Raw genomic sequence first — 21,036 nt, 5'->3', positions numbered from 1 at the left:
GAAAAATTATTCAGCGGCTGACGAATAACAGCAAAAATTCAACGGCTACAGGTCAAGGATCAGAAAATTAATAATCGAAAAAAAAAGTTTAAATCTTGAAGACTTCAAAAAAATCTTGTAGATGATATGATTGATGACAAGAACTTTTATTTTGAAAAATGATCGCAACGATTAATCAAATTTTTTTTACTTTTTTTAAATACAATACTGTCGACTTATGAAAATTTTCTTGTAATGAGTTAATACATCAAATTACTAACAATTAATAAAATACATAAAGTAATTTATCACAGAAAAGTGAACGATTATTTTTATTTGTCTAGCATGGAAACATTACCGCTACATTTTCGGAGGCAAATAAAAAATTGTTTAGAAGCCGCAAACTGTAAATTAAAAAATTCTATTAAAAGCTACCATAAACTCAACTAAATATTCGATTGCTACAGGTCATTACACATCTACACATACACCCTAACCCCTATAAACTTGACTGACATAATTATCAAAGGAAAATTTATTTATTATCGTTAACACTCATTGGAGTGATTGCAAAACACGCCACAATTTTAAAATTTTATTAAAACGCAATTAAATGACTCAAGAATTTAATGTTTTCCTACACTTTGATCTGTCATTGCTAGCGGTGGCCAATCTTTTCTTTGAGGTGGAAAGTTGCCTATGCTAAATTAAAAATTGTTATTAAAAATTGAATAAATTATGGTGATAGTAGAAAAGAGGTGAGATGTGATGTAATTTTCATCAGAATTGGCAAAATAAAAATCCCAGGAAGGCAAGTATGAATAGGCGATTTTTTTACGGGAATCAAGAATGAGAAAAACGAATGGGAAAATGAGAATGGGAAAAACGAAATAAACTAAATTTCGACAAAAACAAAATTTTAACAAATTGGAAGTGTTTTTTCCTTCAAAAAACCGACTTAAAAATTCTTTTTAAGTGCAATCAGTTATATAATCACCACGAGAAGAAACGTTGTTTTGTCTTGCAATCAATTTCAAAACTTAAAGTTTTGCGTACGGCTGTGCAAAGCGTCAATTTAAGACAATTCAAAATTGCTGAAAAATATCGTAGTCGAGACAGTGATTTATTTTTCTTAGAACGAACTTGCCCCAAAAAATTATTTATATGTTTTATTGAAAAATAAATGTTTTAAATGCAGCTTAAGCCTTTTTTGTTTCGTTAATTTTCAAAACGAGAAGAAACCGGTAACAAATTTTCATTCCCACTCACCTCTGTTAGAATTAGAACAATTAACACTTGTATATAAATAGAATAGAATTAAGTGTCGTTGTATGAAACATTCATGTAAATACTTTTAAAAAAATATTTGCTTACTGGTTTCTTGGCAGATGTAAAAACAGGATTAGCTTGAAAGTCATCATTGTCGCTGTCGTTAATGTCGATATTATTAAAAATTGCAGTTGCATCACATTTCGCAGGACTGCATGACATCATTGGAAAATTATCATTTTCTTGATTTTCATTGCACAAAATGCTAATGTTGTCTGCTTCGCATGTGCCAGTTGCCTTTTGGATCTGCTTGCCCTCACAATGTGCAACCATCTTTTTGTTGATAGTTGTCGTGAAATCATCATCACCGTCGTCGTCAGAAAACAAATCAGATGAAACTCCACTGTGTGTTACTGTTAAAGTTGCTGTCGAAGTTAATATGGAAGGAGTTTTTGTCGACAGAAGAGTTGTTATTTCCATCTCATCTGAAGTGAGTGAGGGAGGTGAAGAGGTCGAGGTCATCATGTCATCAAGGAAGTTTCTCTCGCTATAGATCAATTAAAATTTTATGTGCAAGCTGGTTGAGTAGTAGAAACAAAGAATAACAAAAAATAGAACTAAGATATTTGATCAATCAATCAATCAATCAACCAACCAATGTTGGGAAACGATGACTTAATGAATTACCCAGATTGCTTAATGATATAATTTCAAATTGTGTCATGTACGTTGCGTTAACAGAAACAAAAGTTAATTCAAACATTAAGTCACTGAAACATGCAGTATTATCACATTTGCCAGTTGGTTTTTATTTTATGAAAATTTGTGAAAGGACAAAACTAACATCATATCCTTCATTTGATAGTTGGAATTCAATTTAAGAGGCTCAATTGAAATATCAAGTGGCTTGTTTTGACCGGCTGCTGGTGATGATGGTTCGTTCATGTCGAGATCATGATGTAATGATAACAGTTTGTCGTGGTGGTCTTGATGTGGCCATGAAGTTTCATCGAGATGAGTATAAATTGACGATGACGTATTCTCGTTGTTGAAATGATCTCGGTGCGATAGTAGAAAAGAAGCTTTGTCGTTGACATTTAAGAATGAACAGTTGTTTGCGCCATGTAATGATGAATGTATATCATGTGATAGTAAGGACGTGTCATTCAGTTGATGTTTATTTTCAAGATTTCCCTTAAATTTTGAAGTGAATGTTATGTTGTTTCTTGCTGGCAGAAATTTTGAGCCACTTTTGGAATAATGTGAGTGTTGTTGGTATGCAACCTTATCGAATGATGGAGAATCGCAAGCGTTTTGCACTTGACTCAACGTCATACCAACGTTAAATAAGGTGAGTCTCGCTTCTTTGTTGTTGTCAGCATTGCTTATTTCATTCTGGTTTGCACTGCTGCTCGAAACACGTGCACTGTTTTGTGGAAGGATATTAAAACTTTTCTTTAATACAATAACTTTTTAATAAGCAACAAGCAAAACATTTTCAAAAACTTTTATTTCATGAAACAACAAACATTGAGTGCAGTTCAGTAACTGGAGGTGAAATTTAATAAATCTATGAAGAGGCCAACAATGAATAGCAAAAATAGGAAGACATAAGAATAGATCAACAACCGACAACTCAACAGGTTCAAAACTTTGGACGACCATGATAAGCAGCGTGTTTCATTCAAATGATTGCATGCAACGTCGTCATTATCATTGTCATCACTCTTATCACAACCCTCGTCGCTATCATCGTCATCTGTCAAGAGCGTTTCAAGCAACCTGTCATCAGATGTGGAAGGGTTTGAAGGAATGTTTGTTCGCTCTGAAATGAACTTTTCAAGACTTAAACGGGAGAGATGGTAGTCATCATAAAACTTCACTCTATGTCGCAACCACTTCGACAGATCTGCACAATTGAAATATATATACAAGTTCATTAACATTTAACGCCATCAAAAATTAAAAAAACTATCCATGTCTTTTGACAGAAAGATGATTTCTTACTAAAATTATTATTTATAGTAAAATGTTTTTGCAACAAAATCACCTACCTACAAATATCATTATAATATAAGGTATAGGATAGATAGCAGAGAAATACGTACATGATATGTGCTTCTGTTGACTTCTGGCATACCGGTTGTCTATCAGTATGACCGCTCCCCAATCATTTCTGTAAAAGTTTTTGTGTGTGTGTGTATGTGTCTATTGTTTAGGAGTGTAAGGTGTGCTGTATGTATGTGTATGTTGCATGCTGCTTTAAATAGCTCGTGCCATTTGTTTATGTTACATTGCAAATACCTTTTAATAATATAAATGTATTATTTGAGTGCAGTGTAGAGAAAATAAACGAAATATAACGAAATAAATTTTCATCTACCTGTGCCTGATGCACCGTCCTAAGGCCTGATTCAACGCACGGAATGCCTGGATGTCGTACCATTCCCTACCTGCGCGTGATTAATTGATGAATAAACAGCGTGCAGCTTAAAAGCTCTCAACATTATAGCAAATAGGTGTGCGCACTAACCAACAACACAAGCAGTCGAATGCCAACCCAGCACGCAACCAAGAAATAGTAATTTCTGGTGTAATAAAAGCTTTTCAAATATTGACTGACACTAGAACATATGGCTACAAAAAGTGATAACCTTCGTTTGTTGCATGTACATTAAAAGTGAAGAAGCAACTGACCCGACAACAGGCCCTTATTTGATTTCATGTCGTTATACTCTTTCTTCAAATTCACCTTTACATGTTTTTAAATTATAAAATTGTTTACCTCAAATCATATGCGAGCATGTATGAAGCTTATTTAAAAAGAATGTATCGCTTCAGCATAAAGGCTATAGAGTTATAACATTTGATGTGCAACTTAGTAATTAAAAAATAGATCCGTTCAATGAAGAATTAAAAAATGATGAAATAATGCAAACTTGTTAATAGAAAAGATGAAAGGATGAACAATTGATGAACAATTGGTGAACAATTGATGAACAATTGGTGAACAACTAACCTGAGAGTCTTTGATGTTAGGGTAAGGTATGCTCACCTGCCAGATAATATTAATAATAATAATACAATGCGTTATTTAAAGGTCAATAATAAAAGAATAAAAACATTACCTAATTAAAAAAGCAACAGAGATAAGAATGATATTTCAAGAGTCACAAAATTAGACCTTTGGTTTACTAATAAAATTGACAAGATCGTATAAACTTATTTAGCTTCCTGTAAGTTTAAAAAATTATTTATACATCATGTGAAGAAGATTTGAAATCAAGAACCACGGAAATGATATGTATACTGCTAGAGTAAATCAGTAGTCAGAATAAGTAATAGTTTTCTTATTAGTTTTCCTGTGGCATTCAACAAAGATTTTAACGGAAATTTGCGTACAGCCCTTATAACTCTATATTTCAACATTTTCATCGGTAAATATTGTAAGCAAAAGAAGAATGTTGGTGAAACCGATAGAAAGAAGCAACCGACCAGGACGACAGCTCTCGCGTGATTGTCCGCAAAGTCGATGCCCTCGCTTACTTTTCCTCTGCAGATCGCCAGCAGCAACGCTCCTGTCAGCCCATCAGTTCCATCTGGATACATGCACGCATGCTCGTCAATTCAACTCATTAGTTCAATTTTACATTTTTATTTAATAATCAACAAATAAAATTTTATTTCAATCTAAAAATTTTCACTGACAAGAAATAATTAAATGCACTTTTGAAAGTAAAATTAATACATAGGACAAAAAAAAATCATAAAAAATGTACATATAATTAAACATACAACAACATGATGAGATATAATCTAATCACCAAGGCCTAACCATTTGAAGTCCTATCAATGACTTCATAATATGATCTGATAACTTTTTCAAAACTTTCCTTGCCGCCGGATCGAGGTTCGACGTGCACAACTTTCAACTTCTCGAGACGGGCAAACAGACCTGTCATCTGAATCGTACGTCGTCGTCATCATCAGCAAGCAACACAACCACCGTTAAAATCACTCACTAACAATTTTTAAAAAACGCAAGTTATTGAAGATCCTCAGGTACTCTCAAAATTGTAATAAAACAAAATAGATCTTCAAATTTAAATAAGTTAAATGAAACTGACAGCACACACACGCACTTAATCATGATTTGTGATTTGATTTGATCATTGATATACAGTGAACTCAATTACGAGCATACAGAGGTGCACCAGCACATCATAAAGAGGTGCATTTGATGACGAGATGGGTGTGCGTGCATGCACCCATACCAGATAGGAGGCTCTACCAATCGAAGCGTCATGGTGTCCAAACAGAAGTTCTTAAGATAAAAAGCAAGAATGGGCAGACAGCAATCTACAAAGAAGATGAAGCCAGTTGAAGGTAAAGAAGTTGAAGGCAGTGTGAACCAGACTAGTACATAAAACTGAACAACTAATTTATAAGAAATGCAAAGTAAACAAATGAAAGCAGAACAACAGCTCGTTACTTAGTTATTTCATTACAACCTAGGATTGCTGCATTGATTTTAAATGTGCACATCGCCCAACAGATATTTAATTAAATCTTTCACAAAAGCAACAAAACAAGTAAAACTGTGAGCAGCAGGTAGGACAAACTCCACATAAGTAGCCCAAACTCAACATAACACAAGTAGAACAAGCTCATCGCATGTAGCGCAAACTCCACAATCATAGCACAAACTTAACGCAAGAGTAAACGTAACGTAAACTCAACGTAAGTAGCAGAAATTCTGAATATTGAGCAGGAACAGACCTGCCATCTGGAGGTCAGTTTTTCAAGTGATTTGTAGGAAGGTAGGAAGCATAAGACGCCATGTGGTACAATCTGGTCGAAAGAATAATGATTGATGGCTGAATGAGTGAATGAATGAACGGCGGTTAGATGAATGATGGATGGATGGATGGATAGATGGATGGATGGATGGATGGATGGATGGATGGATGGATGGATGGAAGGATGGATGGATGGATGGATGGATGGATGGATGTATAAATGACTGACGGGTGAATGAATAATGAATGGCGGGATGAATGACGGGTGAATAAATGATGGTTGAATGGATGATAGTTGAATCAACATTATATGAACATTGAGGTTGCGTTTGAATGAAAGCGAATGTTTTATCTACAAATTTGTTACATACAATAAATGTGATAATTCTTTTATTAGATCAACAACAACAACAGCAGCATCAGCAACAGCAGCAACAACAACAACAACAGGTTTAAAAATGAGCTCGAATCTGCATTTTCGAGCAAATGAGCGAAGATGTAGCAAGTGAGAGACCACCAAGCAGATTAACTAACAGAGCAAACATCAAGGAGGATGGATCCAACTTCGTCCTGATAGTCCCACCTCTCAGAATTTGTGAAACTGCCAAGCAGTTCAATCCTTGATGGTCCACGAGACAAACATGATACCAGAACCTGGTTTCATGAAATACAATAAAAACAACAATAAAGTAAATCTGCCTATGAATTATTGACGGTTAAATGAACGAATAAGTAATCCATGCATAGAATACGTGATTTAAATAATTTACGACTGTCATCAAACGACTAACCTGGTCGCTGTCGATGACGTGGTTGGCCTCAAACTGAATTTGGAATGGGACATCGAGCTCAGACTGGAAGGAATTCATCGGAGACAGAGTACCACTGGTCAGTACAATGCTTCGAACGTCTCTGCTCATCTCAACGAACGCCTTCATTAGTTGGTAGTCATGTTAATTGCTTGGTGTTTATTGTTCAACATGAAATAATGACAACAATGATAAGATGGAATTTTGCATCAATATAATAATATCAACATCTTTATCTCTCCATAGTCCTATGGACCGTCGAGACCAATGAAAGCACTGAGCCTCCTGACGTCTTCCATCTTCATTGAGCATGCCTCACAAGCGTAAAGTGATGTAGACATCACCCAAAAGTCAAGAAATCGTAACTTCGCGTTAATGCTAGCATTTCTACTCTTCCACACTGATTTCAAGTTGGCAAATGCATTGCTTGCTACTCCTATTCTTCTTCGTATTTCTTTGTTGCAATCTGCTGCTATCATACTGCCCAGTGCCCTGGTACACACATTTATCCATGCATACGATTTTTCTCAGTCTATGCATACGTTCAACTTTCTGGTAGTACCGATTATTATCATCATTTTTATTTAGTCCAAATTAATGTAGAGACGAAACTTATCACCCTTCCTGTAAATCATATTCAGCTGACTTTGTAGTTCCAACTCATCTAGTGCTAATATGTCCATGTCATCAGCAAATCTCGGATCCTTTATGCAAGTTCCTTGAAGTAAAGCACTTTCTGTTCTCTCATCTCCATTTCCCTTCTAATGTTTTCAAGTATCGCTGTTCGTAGTAGCAGGGAAGTTGGTTCTCCTTGCCTGCTACTTAATGCTGTCTCTGTCCATTCAGCTAAACCTCCTCCTATTGTTTAAACAGCCATCTCGGATGCCTCATATAAACTTTTTATCACTCTAGCAATCTTCCGAGAAACTTCCACGCTTTCCAACAAATGCAAATAGGTGTGGCAAAATATTAAAAAAATGTTGAAATGATAATCAATGATGTATTAAAAGTAAACAATGATGCTTTTCTGATGAATAATTAAATGATGCCAAGTGATAATCAGTGAGAATGAAAGTGTAAACAATCAGTTAGTTAAAACTAACAACGGCAGAATTCATGCACCAGAAATTCAAATGATACACCCAGGTTGAGTTAGATTTCGGATGTCTTTTCTTACCCATCCACTGATTGTCCTATCATTAATAATGTGTTGTTCAAGAATCACAATTCAAGTTGTTGATGTAATTTATGATAACATATATAATGAATGCTTTTTGGATTTAAACTGAAATATTTTCTTATTACTTAGCCACATGCCAAACATATAAAAATACCCAGCTTTGTTTTCAAAAGCTGGGGGCTACAAAACAAAATTTCTTGGTAATATAATTTATTCATCAATGTTGAAAATTAAAATATGCATTCAACAAGATATGTGCATGGAGAGACTTACTGTTTCCCTAGCGGAAGAATATGACATTGACCTTGTCAACACAAACCTGACAATGGTAAGAAAAATCAAACATTGAAATTATTTACGTCATGAATTGTGTTGAATGGTGTTTCAAAAACGAGATCAAATTAGTGGCGTTCGTATTGCTATAATGTTGGACTAGGTGGCAGAGGACGGATAGATAAGAAATGTGGAAAAGCAAATGTATTCATTGAAATAACAGAAAATTGCAAAAGGAATAGGCACAGTGAAAATTGATAAAAGTATTAAAAAGATTTTAGAAGGAGTCAAAAATGGAAGTAAATATTGATTCCAAACTCGGGGGTAAGATCAAAGCGGGAATTGAAAACAGACGATTACACCATTGCTGACTGCAGCAGCATCGGAAAGACTGAAGAAGAAATGAAGGAGGCGTCTTTGAAGGGTAGAAATAAAAGTGAAGATAGCATTTTGAAGGATCTCAGTTTGCTCAAAATATCGATTCGTTATTCTCCAATGCAGATGTTCTAAAGAGAATGATTGAGATGACACACATGGTTTCATACCACATCAAACAAATTGGAGGAAATGAAGCCAGCACGAAAGTCCGAAATGAAACAGAAAACTTAGCACAAGTCAACCAGTCTGTTTGCTTAGGTAGTCTTATCACAGGGACAAAAAGTGACCAAAAAAATTAACGAAAGAAGATTTGCATTGATGAAAGACATTTGAAAAAAAGATGTCTATAAAATAAAATAAATCATGTGTGTGTGGGATATGCATTTAAAACATGAACAGTAAAAAGAAATAAAGACAGACTGGCAACGTTTAAAATAGAAATAATGGGACATTAATACAAATGGGCATCAACAAAAACCATTAAATGATTGATAGACGGAAGACAGTTCATATAAAATTCTGCTAGAGGTGTTAAGCTTGAAAAGTCAGTAAAAAAATTAATGAATTGGTGAATTGAGTTATTCATGGAAGTCTATCAACCATTAACATGAAAGAATTAAAATGATCAAGAACACTTTCATCCCATATAACATTATATTGCCCACTTCATAATTTCAAGCAATAATTTCAACCTATAATCAGGCAGATGTTTCTTGTCATTTTTGTAGACGAACGAGAGGACGGTGAGGACACCTTCCAGCATGCCGACGGTGGCTGATGACAACTTTTTCTTCTCATCATTCTTTCTTTTGCTGCGTTGAACATTCGACGCTTCTTCGTTGCTTGCTGACGGCTCCATAACTTTTCTAAATGATTTCTGTTGTGTAAAAAAAGTTAGGTTACTTGTTCAAAAATTTTGAAGATGGGCAACAGTAAAAATAACTTGAAGAAAAAATTAATAAATAAATTATATAAAAAGAAATTATCAGTTTGCTTGGTTAATGCCATTCAGTCAGCATAAACTCACACTAACTGATACCATGTAAATGCATAATGTTTGGGAACAATGTAATCGACCAACCACCCAATCAACCAACCAACCAGTCAGTCAGCCAACCAGTCAGTCGGTCAGTCAGCAAGCAAACGAACACACAAACAAACAAACGATCAATCAATCAATCAATCAATCAATCAAACAACCTCACAAACAATACAAACAAACCTCATATAAACATATGTTTTCTGAATTCAAGGCAACAAGATCCAGCTCTGCCAGCATTTCACCTCCTTTCCAGGTTCGACTGCCTCCTTCAAAATCATCCAACAGGAATTTGTTCTTTTCAATTATCTCCATCAGCCGGTCGCACTGTTTATCACAGAAATTCAAACGAATTTGAAATGTGCAAATTAAATAAAAATTTATTGTTAGAATGCTCAATCGTCATTTTCAGATGATGTTTATAATGAAATTAGGTGGCGAGGTGATGTAGGTAGAGTAGGATAGGTAGGGTAATGAATAAAGGTGCCAGTGACATGGCTCGATGCAAAGAAATCCCTCTCTATTGCATGAAATGAGTCTGATGTGTTTGGCAGTCGAACGAGACAAACGCCCACATAATAAAAACACACAGGAAAAAGTGCAGGAAAATGTCTGAATGGCATATGAAACAAAATAATAAATTCTTTCTTAACTTTTACATTTCTAGCTCTATTATAGTTTTGAACTAATTATTTATCAGCATGGCACATTCACCACTGTTCTCAGCGAATTGACTAACCATTTCCTTCAACTTCGAATGGTCTTCCAACTTGTCACATCTGTGATTTGAAGCTACAATCATAAAAAAAAACCGTTGTAAAAAAAATTATTACTAAAATTGCGTAATAAAATAAATTTCATATAATTTAACAATAATTTCCATCAAAAGAAAATAAACATAGAAACGTTGTCATAAGCATCATTGTTCTGCTTGCTTAATTGAGTTACAATGCATGTCACACATCTACTGGATGGTCAGTTCATTCTCAGTTACAATGCCTCATGCTGACAATTAACTTATAAAAAAAATTACATTACGAAAACTAAACTAAAATCTGGCAAAGATAGATGCACGTCAATATTGACAGACGAAACTAATTATGATTACCACATCGTTAGTGACGCACAAGTAACCACGGTATGTAGGTAGGTAGGTAGCTACCACATTACCTATGATACCCTCCCAACCAACCTACTGAGAATGTTGATATTTTCGATGGAATCTTCCAGTTGCTGGTTGGACAGTGTGAAACTGGCTGCCTCTCTGGACGAGTCTTCGATGTTGTGCGCCTCATCCAATATGACTATGTCGCCTTTCAAACTTATTTCCAACTAAATTTTTTTGTTCAATTAAATTTTTATTAACGGAAAACAATTTATTTCATTTAAAAATTGTTCAAACAAATTATAGAAATATTTTTGCCTACGGAACTTATGAGTGCATAAAATTTCGTTTCAACTCAAGAACTGATATGATAATAAATTAATCTAACTTCAATTTATTTATTACAGGTGAGCATGGATGAGAAGAAGCAAAAAGTTGCGCAATAATTTAAAGTATACAAAAGCCAGTTGAGAAATATATGAAAAGCAACGACAATAACGATCGTAACTTACCGATTTTCTGATAAGTGGATCAATGAGGTAGTTGTACGGGCAGAAGATGATGTCACTGCTGTCCCTCAACTCGCGAGCGCCAAAGTAAGGACACCCCTGCAATTTATACCATGTAATATAGAACAAGTAGCTTTAATTTCAAGTTGAGTTATCCAACAAAAGTTTATATTCACTTCATGTACGTACATACGTTACAGATATCAATCCGAATTGCTCAACCAAGCGAATTATCAGCATAATAACCATCAAACAAACTTTTGTTAATTCATAGTATAACAAAGCAATTTAATGAAATGTACAAAAGAAAAAATTTGATAACAAATTACTTTGATTTGATGGCCATACGCTACAAGATCTTCAATATCCCAGGCTTTTGTTATTCCTTATGATTCGTATTTTTTTGATCATTCCATATAAATAGAATATAATACATGAAAAGATTTTATGAAAAAAAATTATTCATGAATTTCAAGATGAACGTTAATCTAGCGCCATCAAACTCATAACACAGAGCAGGGACTTTCAGCGGTAAGAGAAGGTTTGACAATTATGGTATTATTAAAACGCGTTGGTACGCCAATAAAAAATATTTCAAACCTGTGACAGTGGCTTACAGTAGATTTATACTTCTAGAAATTTCTATTTCTACTTTCAGAGTAAGTAAATAGCAAACACAAAAAATGACCCAACTTAAGTAAATGTGAAAATTTTTTATATATCCCATGTTTTCCATATTTACAGAATTCAACATTCCCAAGTCCAAGTCCATTTTGAACTATCATCTATCCATTTCTTGCCAAACTGAATTTTTTTTTATTTCATTTCATTCCCTCATTAGTGCAGTTTCAGTTATCCTGTCCTTCAGCGAATATGTCCATATCCTGAGTTTCTGGTTCTTTTCTTTTACCTTTTCAAGTATACTTTTTGGAAAAAATTTAGGAGAAGTAGAAACATATTTATGAAAAGAAGTTAAAGACTAGTTGCTATATTACACTGCATATTGGAATTAAAATGTGGCGGAGCATAAATAATAATAATAATAGCCTTAATAGGGCATCCTATTTTTTTGTGACAGTGTTTGGACAAGATTGTCAGTTCGAAAGTTGAGTTTGTCTTGTTGCAGTTGACGAATTGTTGGAGCAGTTCCTGGAAGAGGGCATTACATCAGGCCTACTCCTGTGTTTAACATGTGTTCTTTCTGCACTAAGGAATGCAAAGCATTGGAAAATAGAGACAAAAACAGAACAGAAGCATTTAAAATGGAATGCAACATAAAATTGTTTGGAATCAACTGACGACAGAAAAAACGAAGCCATTAGAAACCAGCTAGGAAGGTCTGATTGGTGCTGTTATATTTTTATGGTAGATAAGATAAAAGGATAACAAGGAAAGTGTCTAAATGTTGCGATATTCATAAATCTACATAAAAAAAACACTTTGTTTTCAACCATGCAGCATTATCTTTCCAAAATGGAAAAAGTGATCAAAATGAAAAACTTTTCTTACTTACATAACAAGAAAAGAAATTATTTAAAACGATACATTTTTTTAATCAAATATACAATTTAATGAAAGTACTTTCGGCATGGTGACAAAAATTATTGAAAAATATAGATATAGTTTTTTATATTTTATGAACTTTCCAATCCACAACTAATTCATTTTTCAAATGAGGTAGAATCTACCTCATTTGAAAAATGAATCTATATTCCAAATTGAAACTAAACGACAATAGTATTGATGATAACAAATTGATGAACCAAGTCTCATAAATTAAAAAAACAGATGAATAAACATTGATATATATTTATAAATAAAAAATTAATCAAATGGATGAGTCAAAACATGAAGAAACATGAATGAGTGCAATCAAAAACTTTAAAATGTTTAGAGAGTGAATCACAAATGAATGTTGTTTAAATTGGAAGATCAAAAGCAACAAATAAAACAGCCATGAAGGACAAGCAGAGGAGCATGGAAACTAACCATAGCAGGCCATTTGAGTTGGGTTGAAGTATTTTTTCACCTTATCATAATATCTACACGACGATGCCTATGTATTATATTTAATCATTGGCTGTTATAATGTTATTTGATAAAAATTTAAAATTATCTCAAATATATTTTTACAATTTTTTATTATTTGATTATGATGAAATTTTTTAATTCAGCTGTGAGTATGTTGTAATGATTAAAAAGCCTGTGTTGTTGCAATGACTGAGTTTGAATGCTGATAAAAATAATAATAATAATCATTATTATTATTATTGTTGTTATTATTATTATTGTTGTTATTATTATTATTATTGTTATTGTTATTATTATTATTATTATTATTATTATTATTATTATTATTATTATTATTATTATGATAAAATGCAACCTAACTGAAAAAACACTGACGTACTAACAACACCAGCTAACAGTAAACTATTATTCTTACTTCTAACAGGACTTTGCATTCTTCGTTTTTGTTTCTTGATTGACAAACATGCTCATTGATGCACGTGTGTTCTCTACTAGACAACACAGTCATGCTGTAAAACAAACCTCGTTAATTGAATTATTTTTCATAAAACATATTAAATACGCTATTGTTTTTATATACACAAGTGACTTGATGTTAGAAATAATTGCATATATAAATCATTTTTAAAATAAACTCCTGGGACAAAAACTACCAGTAAAAATCTGCCAGACGGAAATCTGAACCTGGCACTTTTAACGAAATTCTTTGAGTAAAAAACTCCAGGACAAATACTCCCCTCCAAAACAAAAACTTTCAAAAGAAAAAATCCCTAAAAACGGCTCAGGTCACCGAGGTCCCATACAAAAATTATATTTGATGGAAAAATTCATAAGAATATCTATAAAATAAAAAATCTCAATGCATGTTCCCCGAAAAAACAGAAGTATATATAAAACAAACAATATCACCCGACAGATATTGCATCACATCATGTCACACAACAGATATAACGAACCTGACGTCTGCATAGACTGTCTTGTTGAGTTCCCTGATGATTTGAGATATTTGCTTATGGGTTCGAGTGGCAAAATATATCTTTGAAACAGTGGGCCTTTTGTTAAAATGAAAATAAAAATGTAGGAATACTTACTCAATTAGCTAAGTCATAATGTGGTTATCTCTATAAAAAGGATTCAAAATCTTTTAAAAGAATAATCTTCTTTTGCAAACAGGTGTTATCGAATCCACTTGGACTCGTGATTTGTAAAAAAATTTAGAAAATGGGTAATGCTAAAATGATCAATTTCACATTTTCAAAATGGAATTAATTTTCATATTTTTAAAAAGGAATTAATTTTCATGGCTGGTTTAGCATGCCGACCAATAAACTTTGAATTAGAAATGAGTAAAATCATACCGCTGAAAATTTAAACTATTTATAAATAACATTTTAAAGCAACACAAAGTAATAAATCATTGGTAGGCGAGTTGGATAAATAAGTTGAAGTGCCATGTCACGTGTTGTTATTGTGCAATGACTGTCTATCCATAACTCAAGGATTATCATATATCAGGCTAGTTTGATGCAGTGCTTACACATACATGCATGCATATGAAATGTGTTTGTGGTGTTAGTGCAGTGCAAGAAAATTCAACTATAATTATAGAATAATAATAATAATAATAACAACTGAGATGGCTTAAAATTAAGGATTCAAATTAATTGCTTTTTAAAAAAGCTTCCATGAAGTAGAATATGAAAAAGATTTGAAGAACCGAAGATCGCTACAGTCTCTGATATTTGGTAGAAGCGGGTTTCTAATGTATGCAGTAGCATGTGGAAGGGCTCACTTGAAATTGTTTTCTCGTTGCTCTGTGTTGCAGAAAAAGTGGAACATTGCAAGATCAAAGACGTTTATTGTTGGTGTTTAGGCAATGATTTGTTCAGTTTATTGAGAGATCTGAAGATTTCTCAAATTGAAAAGAACAGTGATGAAATTTAATTACAGTAAGCTCTCTTTATGATCGGATTGGACATCACGAAAGGTCTGCCGAGGTTCCCATATACTGTATGTTTATGGTAATTCATAAATTATAATTTGGATGGATCAGAATAAAATTATTCAAATTGTTAACTTGTCACAGATTTCTGAGTGGAACGACATCCCTTGCAATCTTGTCAATCCATTTTGAAATGAAATATGTGATAAAATAGTCATTTGTAAAAACAAATTAGTGCATAATTAATAATAGTTGGACAAACCTTTTAGATTCTTGCATGTTGCCAACCGCTTCTCCACAATTTTGAAGCACCTCATGATCACTATCAACAACGTCATTATATTCATCTTCAAATTCAACGGGATGGGACTTTTTTTTCAGCTGCTTTGTTTGTTTTTTGTTCGCCTAGAAAGTTTTTGCATTTTAAAATATGTTGCCAATCTGAGAAAATAGCAGTTGTGGTTATGAAACATTGTAGACGCATCAAATAAATATTAAAAAATCTTCAAAAATCATGCACAATAGAAGCCAGTTAATCGGATCTTTTCAAGACATGGTTGAAATGGCTGGTCTATTTAGCCAGCAGTCTTCTACTTTATAAACAAAAAACAAAACTTACATCAGCATTGGAAAGATTAAATTTAACTATTCCATCTTGAAAATCCTCGTCTACATTTTCGGCTCCGCTGTCACATTTGAACACGTTTGGTTTTTGTGGAAAGGTCTTTCCTGAGAATATTAAAATAAAAATGAACAACTAACAACTAGCTAGCTATCCATGAGGAATAAGTTGATAAAATAAATTCTGTAACAAATTGTTACATAGATTTTATTGATGAATTAAATACTAATGGCAATAACAATACAGCTAAATTTGTTATTTACACACATTTTGTCATCAGAAAATTTCAAAAATATTTTTCTGGATGGCTATATTTTTCAAATGTATATGCCGTAAATAATTTTTCCATTTATTGTACGTTCATTCAACCAACCAGCCAATCAATAGACATCATTATTTCCTTAAGAAATGATTGAGACTGAAAAAGTTTGCCATTCTTATTAATTTTCAAAATCTCTTTCTACCCTTAGCCTTCCCATTAAGTTCAATATTACCCCTCGAATAGGTTATGGAATGTCGTCCATCAGTTCCTTGGCATTCTGCCCTGCCATGGTGCCACATTCCACCACACCATGATTACACATGATTACATATTACAAATGATTACACATTCTACCCTATCATGATTCCACATTTTGCTAAATCCTGGTTCCCAATATAAAATTCTTATCCAACCACATCAGATTTTTTCTTTTTCATATATGCTCCTAATCCAAATGTGTTATCCCTGTTTGCCATTCAGATTTAAATTTATTAGGACTTCTATTTCAGCAAGTTTAAACCTAGTTTTATACAGACTTCTGTAACATTTAGATTCTGTAATAATATATTCCACACCATAATAATTCAATTGTGTATGATATATAATTAAGAAATTAAGAATACTTCCATTTTATCATTTGCATGAATTTCACACATAATTCAACCCCTCTCTTCAACAATCAGACTGGTTAAAACTAAAAACAGTTCTAAATTCAATCACTGTATTGCTTTCCAATGCAATATATGCCTTTTCAAAACATTTTTATAAAAACTAAAAAGTTTGTAAAATTAGGCTAACCTATCTCAACAGGTTCTGTTTGAGCTTCAATTTGATCTAGTTTAAGAAAAAAGTTAACATGAAATATCATCAACATTATAAATTAAATATTATGAATATTACAAATAATTAGTATCTAGTATCTAGATTTGTACTTAAGAGGAGGAGGACTTGTGCCTGAAATCGTTGATAGCAGTGGTGATGATGATGATATAGTGTATTGTAGTATATGTGGATATAGAAAGCAATATGACACATAACTGTGGACAAAATATAAGTCCACATGCTATAAATATAACTCAATAGCATAACATAAAAATTTTTTATAAAAAATAATAATATAATTATAATAATAATAATATATTCAATGTAACAGGACAAATGATAAGAGGCATATAAATTAATATAACTTTTGAGACATTTGATGTCATTATTAAGACTTATTCAGTGAAAACAAAGCACATATTGGTGTATTTCTAATCTGTTACAGCTAATGATCTTTGATAATTCTCATTAAATGATGTTATGTGGTCTTGGGAGAAACTTCTATTTGATTTCAATTGTTTCATGGATTAAAAAATATAATGAAGATATACTATACATCATATATACAATTATTTATAAAGATCACTGCATTTTCGGCATTATTCAACTTGTAGTTGAGTTTCTCAAATTTTCTAACGAGATTTTTATCATCTTGGGAACTTGGTGGGGTATTGTGTGGAAAGAAATGGTCAGTCAGTGAACCTATCTTTCTCCTCTTCCTTCCTAATTTGTTGTGGAGCATATCCTGATATTACCCTCACTATTACCTTTCCAAACACCATCACCCCCACAATTCCACCATTGCTTTTCTTACCATCACACCAACTTCTCCCGTACCATCATCCCCCTTCCACCACAACTTATACCTTTCACCTTTAGCCCCCACAAACCTTGTACCTTCTCCCTTCCATCTGATCTCCTGTAAAGTAGCCACGTCAACCATGAATACTCCTAAAGGTCTAAACACTGCTGGTTGTGAAGATGTTAAAAGTTGAATTAAACTAATTTCAAAAACTATGTCAATACGATCCCAGTAAACAACAGCAATAATAGTAACAATGGCAGTAATAATAATAATAATAACGCACTGTTGTAGTTACCATATTGCTTTCTTTGCCATGCCAAAGTGGAACACAAAAGTGCAAGACTCTTTCCACTGCCTGTTGGACTTTCAATCAGACAATTTTGCCTCTTGTCAATGCTTTTAATAATCTAAAAATAACAATATGATAGCCATGTTTTACAGAATGCAAATAAAGTTAGCGATGAATTATCCAAAATGTAAAAATTTTTGTAAAAATGTAAACAGAAAATAAATAATTATCTATTAAATTAAAGTTGTTAAACTTCTTTTTAAAAATCAAAAGCTTGTAATAAATTTTTCAAAACAAGTTATTAATGGTCTCAAATTTTTTACTCAATTCATTTTTATTTTATTAACTGGATCATTAAAAAACTTTGGGATGGACTAACTATGAGAGCAAGCATGTACATAAATTACGTACGCTTTTAAGACGGTGTGGTTGCTTCAGTCGCACATTCACTCTCTACTTGCTCATATTTGTCTGGCTAAAAAATAGAAATGTCTCAAATTAATGCATTATTCCTAGATGATGTTGTTTTTTGTTTATACTAATCTCATCCCTCATCATGTAAGTTACTGAGCGTACAAATCCAGTTCCAGACGGCCTGTTGCTATTAGAGTATTACTATATACAACTCTTACTCTTCTCGCCCTGAACAACCAACACAATTGACTTCACATCATAATAGAAATATTGTCATTACATAAGAGACTCAGACAGGATCCTTCTGTAACTCAATAACTACAGCAGTAAATAAAACTTTTAGTCACAAAATTTCTATTCATAAGTAAATTTCAAAAGAGACACATTGCTTGAATGATAAAAAAGAACAAATAGTAAAATTCGGTGGCAGATCCTGGGAAATGCGTATATAAAATGTAAATAAATTGGAAGATAAAAAACAGAAAAAATGAAACCATTTTTGCACTGAATTTTATTTACATAATCATTCCGTAAATTTTTCTAACAATGCCAATGCATGTTACTGTAAAATAATATCCATTTCCAGATCCACTTTATGTCATAAATAATAATAATAAATAATAATAATAAATATAAATCATAAAGTTTATGATTTATTAAATTCTTTGGCAAATGTTATTTATGTTATTATTTGACAATTGGTAAATAAAAGAAAAAAAAATATTAAGAAATTAGAAATAGTTAATTTTTTCTAGCTTAAGATTTTTCTTAAAAAATTAAAAAAAATACATTATTAATAAATTTAGAATTTAGAATTTATTTTATTAAAATTCAAATCAATGTTAATCTAACTAATACTAATTAAAGAATTTTTTCTATCTATTTTTCTTAGTAAAAAAAGTTTGTTATAAAATTCAAGAAATTTAAGATAACTGATCAAATTAAATTAAAGTTATTAAAGAATTGATAAATAACAAATAAAAATAGCCTTCTTAAAAAAATCCTAATTAATGAATCTTAGATTAGAGCAGTAAAGGTAAACAAGCACCTTTTCCATCATGGAGACCTGGGAAGGATATGCTTTACATGGAAAGTGAACTTTGACGCCGTGTATTGTATAAGACGACATGTTAACTCTTAATGGCTGTTGATTCGGTTATCTTACAAAAGAACATCTAACTTTCGGAAAGTTTCACATTAGGCAATAGGTAAGTAAAAAAAACCTGCTCTTGTAAAATTTAAAAGTGAATTCCATTCCATACATATAGAAACGATGTATTTAATAGATAGTAAGTTTTATTTTACATATTGTAAACCATATAATTAGAATAAATTAATATGTGCATATGATTATCATAAAAATAGAATATAAAATACATATACGTGAAATCTAAAAAATAAAAGACATAGGAATTCAACAATATTTAACACATTGAGCAGCCTATAATGCAATGCACATATGCGCTCTCTAACAATTCCTGGATCCTCCACTATGGATTTGAGAGATTACACGAAATGACACTACATAGTAAAAAGGTTCTGGAATTGTTAATGTAGATATTATCGGTGATAGAATTTTTGGCAGCCCTTATTCCTGTAGGAACTACTATTATGGGTTTGAAATTGTAACATATTGTAACTTGTTCAATTTTATTGATGTCATTTTTTGATGTTTAAGTCAAAATTCAAATCATTCATTAAGTAAATAAATCTATTCGCAATGTTAAAACTTGTAACACCTATTCCAATTCATCAAAATACAACTTACTCTCACAGTTAGGAGGTCGGTATGCTACAGACATCATTGAAAATTTTTAATAGCAAACTTTCAAGTTTGCTATTATTTCATGTTAAGATTATTTATTTTAAGCAAAATATCATTATTAACATAAAATCCAACAACGCCACCATGTTTATTATTACAGCGATTTTTTATAATATAATTATATTCCTACTGATCAAATCTTCAGCTTTTTCATTTAACCATCTTTCAACAATTGTTATGACAAGAACACAACAACGACAACAACAGTAGATTCAAACAAAAATTCTTTTTTTTTTGCAGCTTAACGGCGTTTCAGCACAATGCGGCTATTTTTACGCCATTGGATCATTAGAAACTGATTATTTTGTTGTGACATCTAGAGAACTCCCAAATCTGTTGATCAAATCTATCTCCTCTACAAATGAAATCAAGACTTCCTGAATCCTGACTTCTATTCTGGAAGAGCAATTCTACATTTGATAGAACCCCGAGTTTTCTTCTGATCGTATTTTTCACATTCAGTTAATATATGCCAAATAGATAGTTTTTTGTCGCAGGCATTTTAAGAAATTTGATGTTTTATTCCACTCCTGCTGCTATTTTTTAACAAAACAAAAATTCATGTAGTTCATCTGATTTATTTAACAAACTTCTTATATTTAAATGCATCGATTGTTCCCAATGAAATTTGAGCATAGGTATATTAAAAGACTTATTTACGTCATAAATTTTGCATCTGCTCTG

General features: G+C 32.3%; 1 protein-coding gene across 1 annotated transcript; it reads right to left on the bottom strand.

Annotated features, from left to right (window-relative positions):
* Positions 1-54: 54 nt before the first annotated feature.
* HELRODRAFT_189813 (hypothetical protein) lies at positions 55-19,698 on the bottom strand. Its single transcript, XM_009032343.1, has 29 exons — positions 19,576-19,698; positions 18,120-18,231; positions 16,996-17,031; positions 15,931-16,042; positions 15,576-15,716; positions 14,328-14,423; positions 13,787-13,880; positions 13,330-13,396; positions 11,670-11,725; positions 11,344-11,439; positions 10,923-11,058; positions 10,466-10,518; positions 9,910-10,053; positions 9,380-9,564; positions 8,310-8,355; positions 7,960-8,049; positions 6,839-6,979; positions 6,582-6,701; positions 6,028-6,099; positions 5,084-5,210; positions 4,744-4,847; positions 4,268-4,303; positions 3,946-4,000; positions 3,631-3,701; positions 3,347-3,423; positions 3,031-3,153; positions 2,093-2,674; positions 1,354-1,795; positions 55-681 (listed from the first exon to the last, which is right to left on the bottom strand). Exons 1-29 carry the CDS (start codon positions 19,654-19,656, stop codon positions 598-600), a joined length of 3,579 nt encoding a protein of 1,192 aa, XP_009030591.1. The 5' UTR covers positions 19,657-19,698; the 3' UTR covers positions 55-597.
* Between the last annotated feature and the right edge of the window lie 1,338 nt (positions 19,699-21,036).

The sequence above is a fragment of the Helobdella robusta genome, assembly GCF_000326865.2.
Source record: "Helobdella robusta unplaced genomic scaffold HELROscaffold_8, whole genome shotgun sequence".
NCBI lineage: Eukaryota > Metazoa > Annelida > Clitellata > Rhynchobdellida > Glossiphoniidae > Helobdella > Helobdella robusta.
Note: the sequence above shows the minus strand (reverse complement) of the source record. Positions and strands in the feature narration are given on the sequence as shown.

What these genes read in the sequence shown, in the direction of transcription:
- HELRODRAFT_189813 (XM_009032343.1), bottom strand. Translation starts at nt 19,656, where the DNA reads ATGTCGTCTTATACAATACACGGCGTCAAAGTTCACTTTCCATGTAAA. An exon ending in AATCTTTCCAATGCTGATGT is followed by an intron (nt 15,717 to 15,930) that starts AAGTTTTGTTTT and finishes AACTTTCTAGGC; the next exon opens with GAACAAAAAACAAACAAAGC. An exon ending in CCTTCCACATCTGATGACAG is followed by an intron (nt 2,675 to 3,030) that starts GTTGCTTGAAAC and finishes TCCACAAAACAG; the next exon opens with TGCACGTGTTTCGAGCAGCA.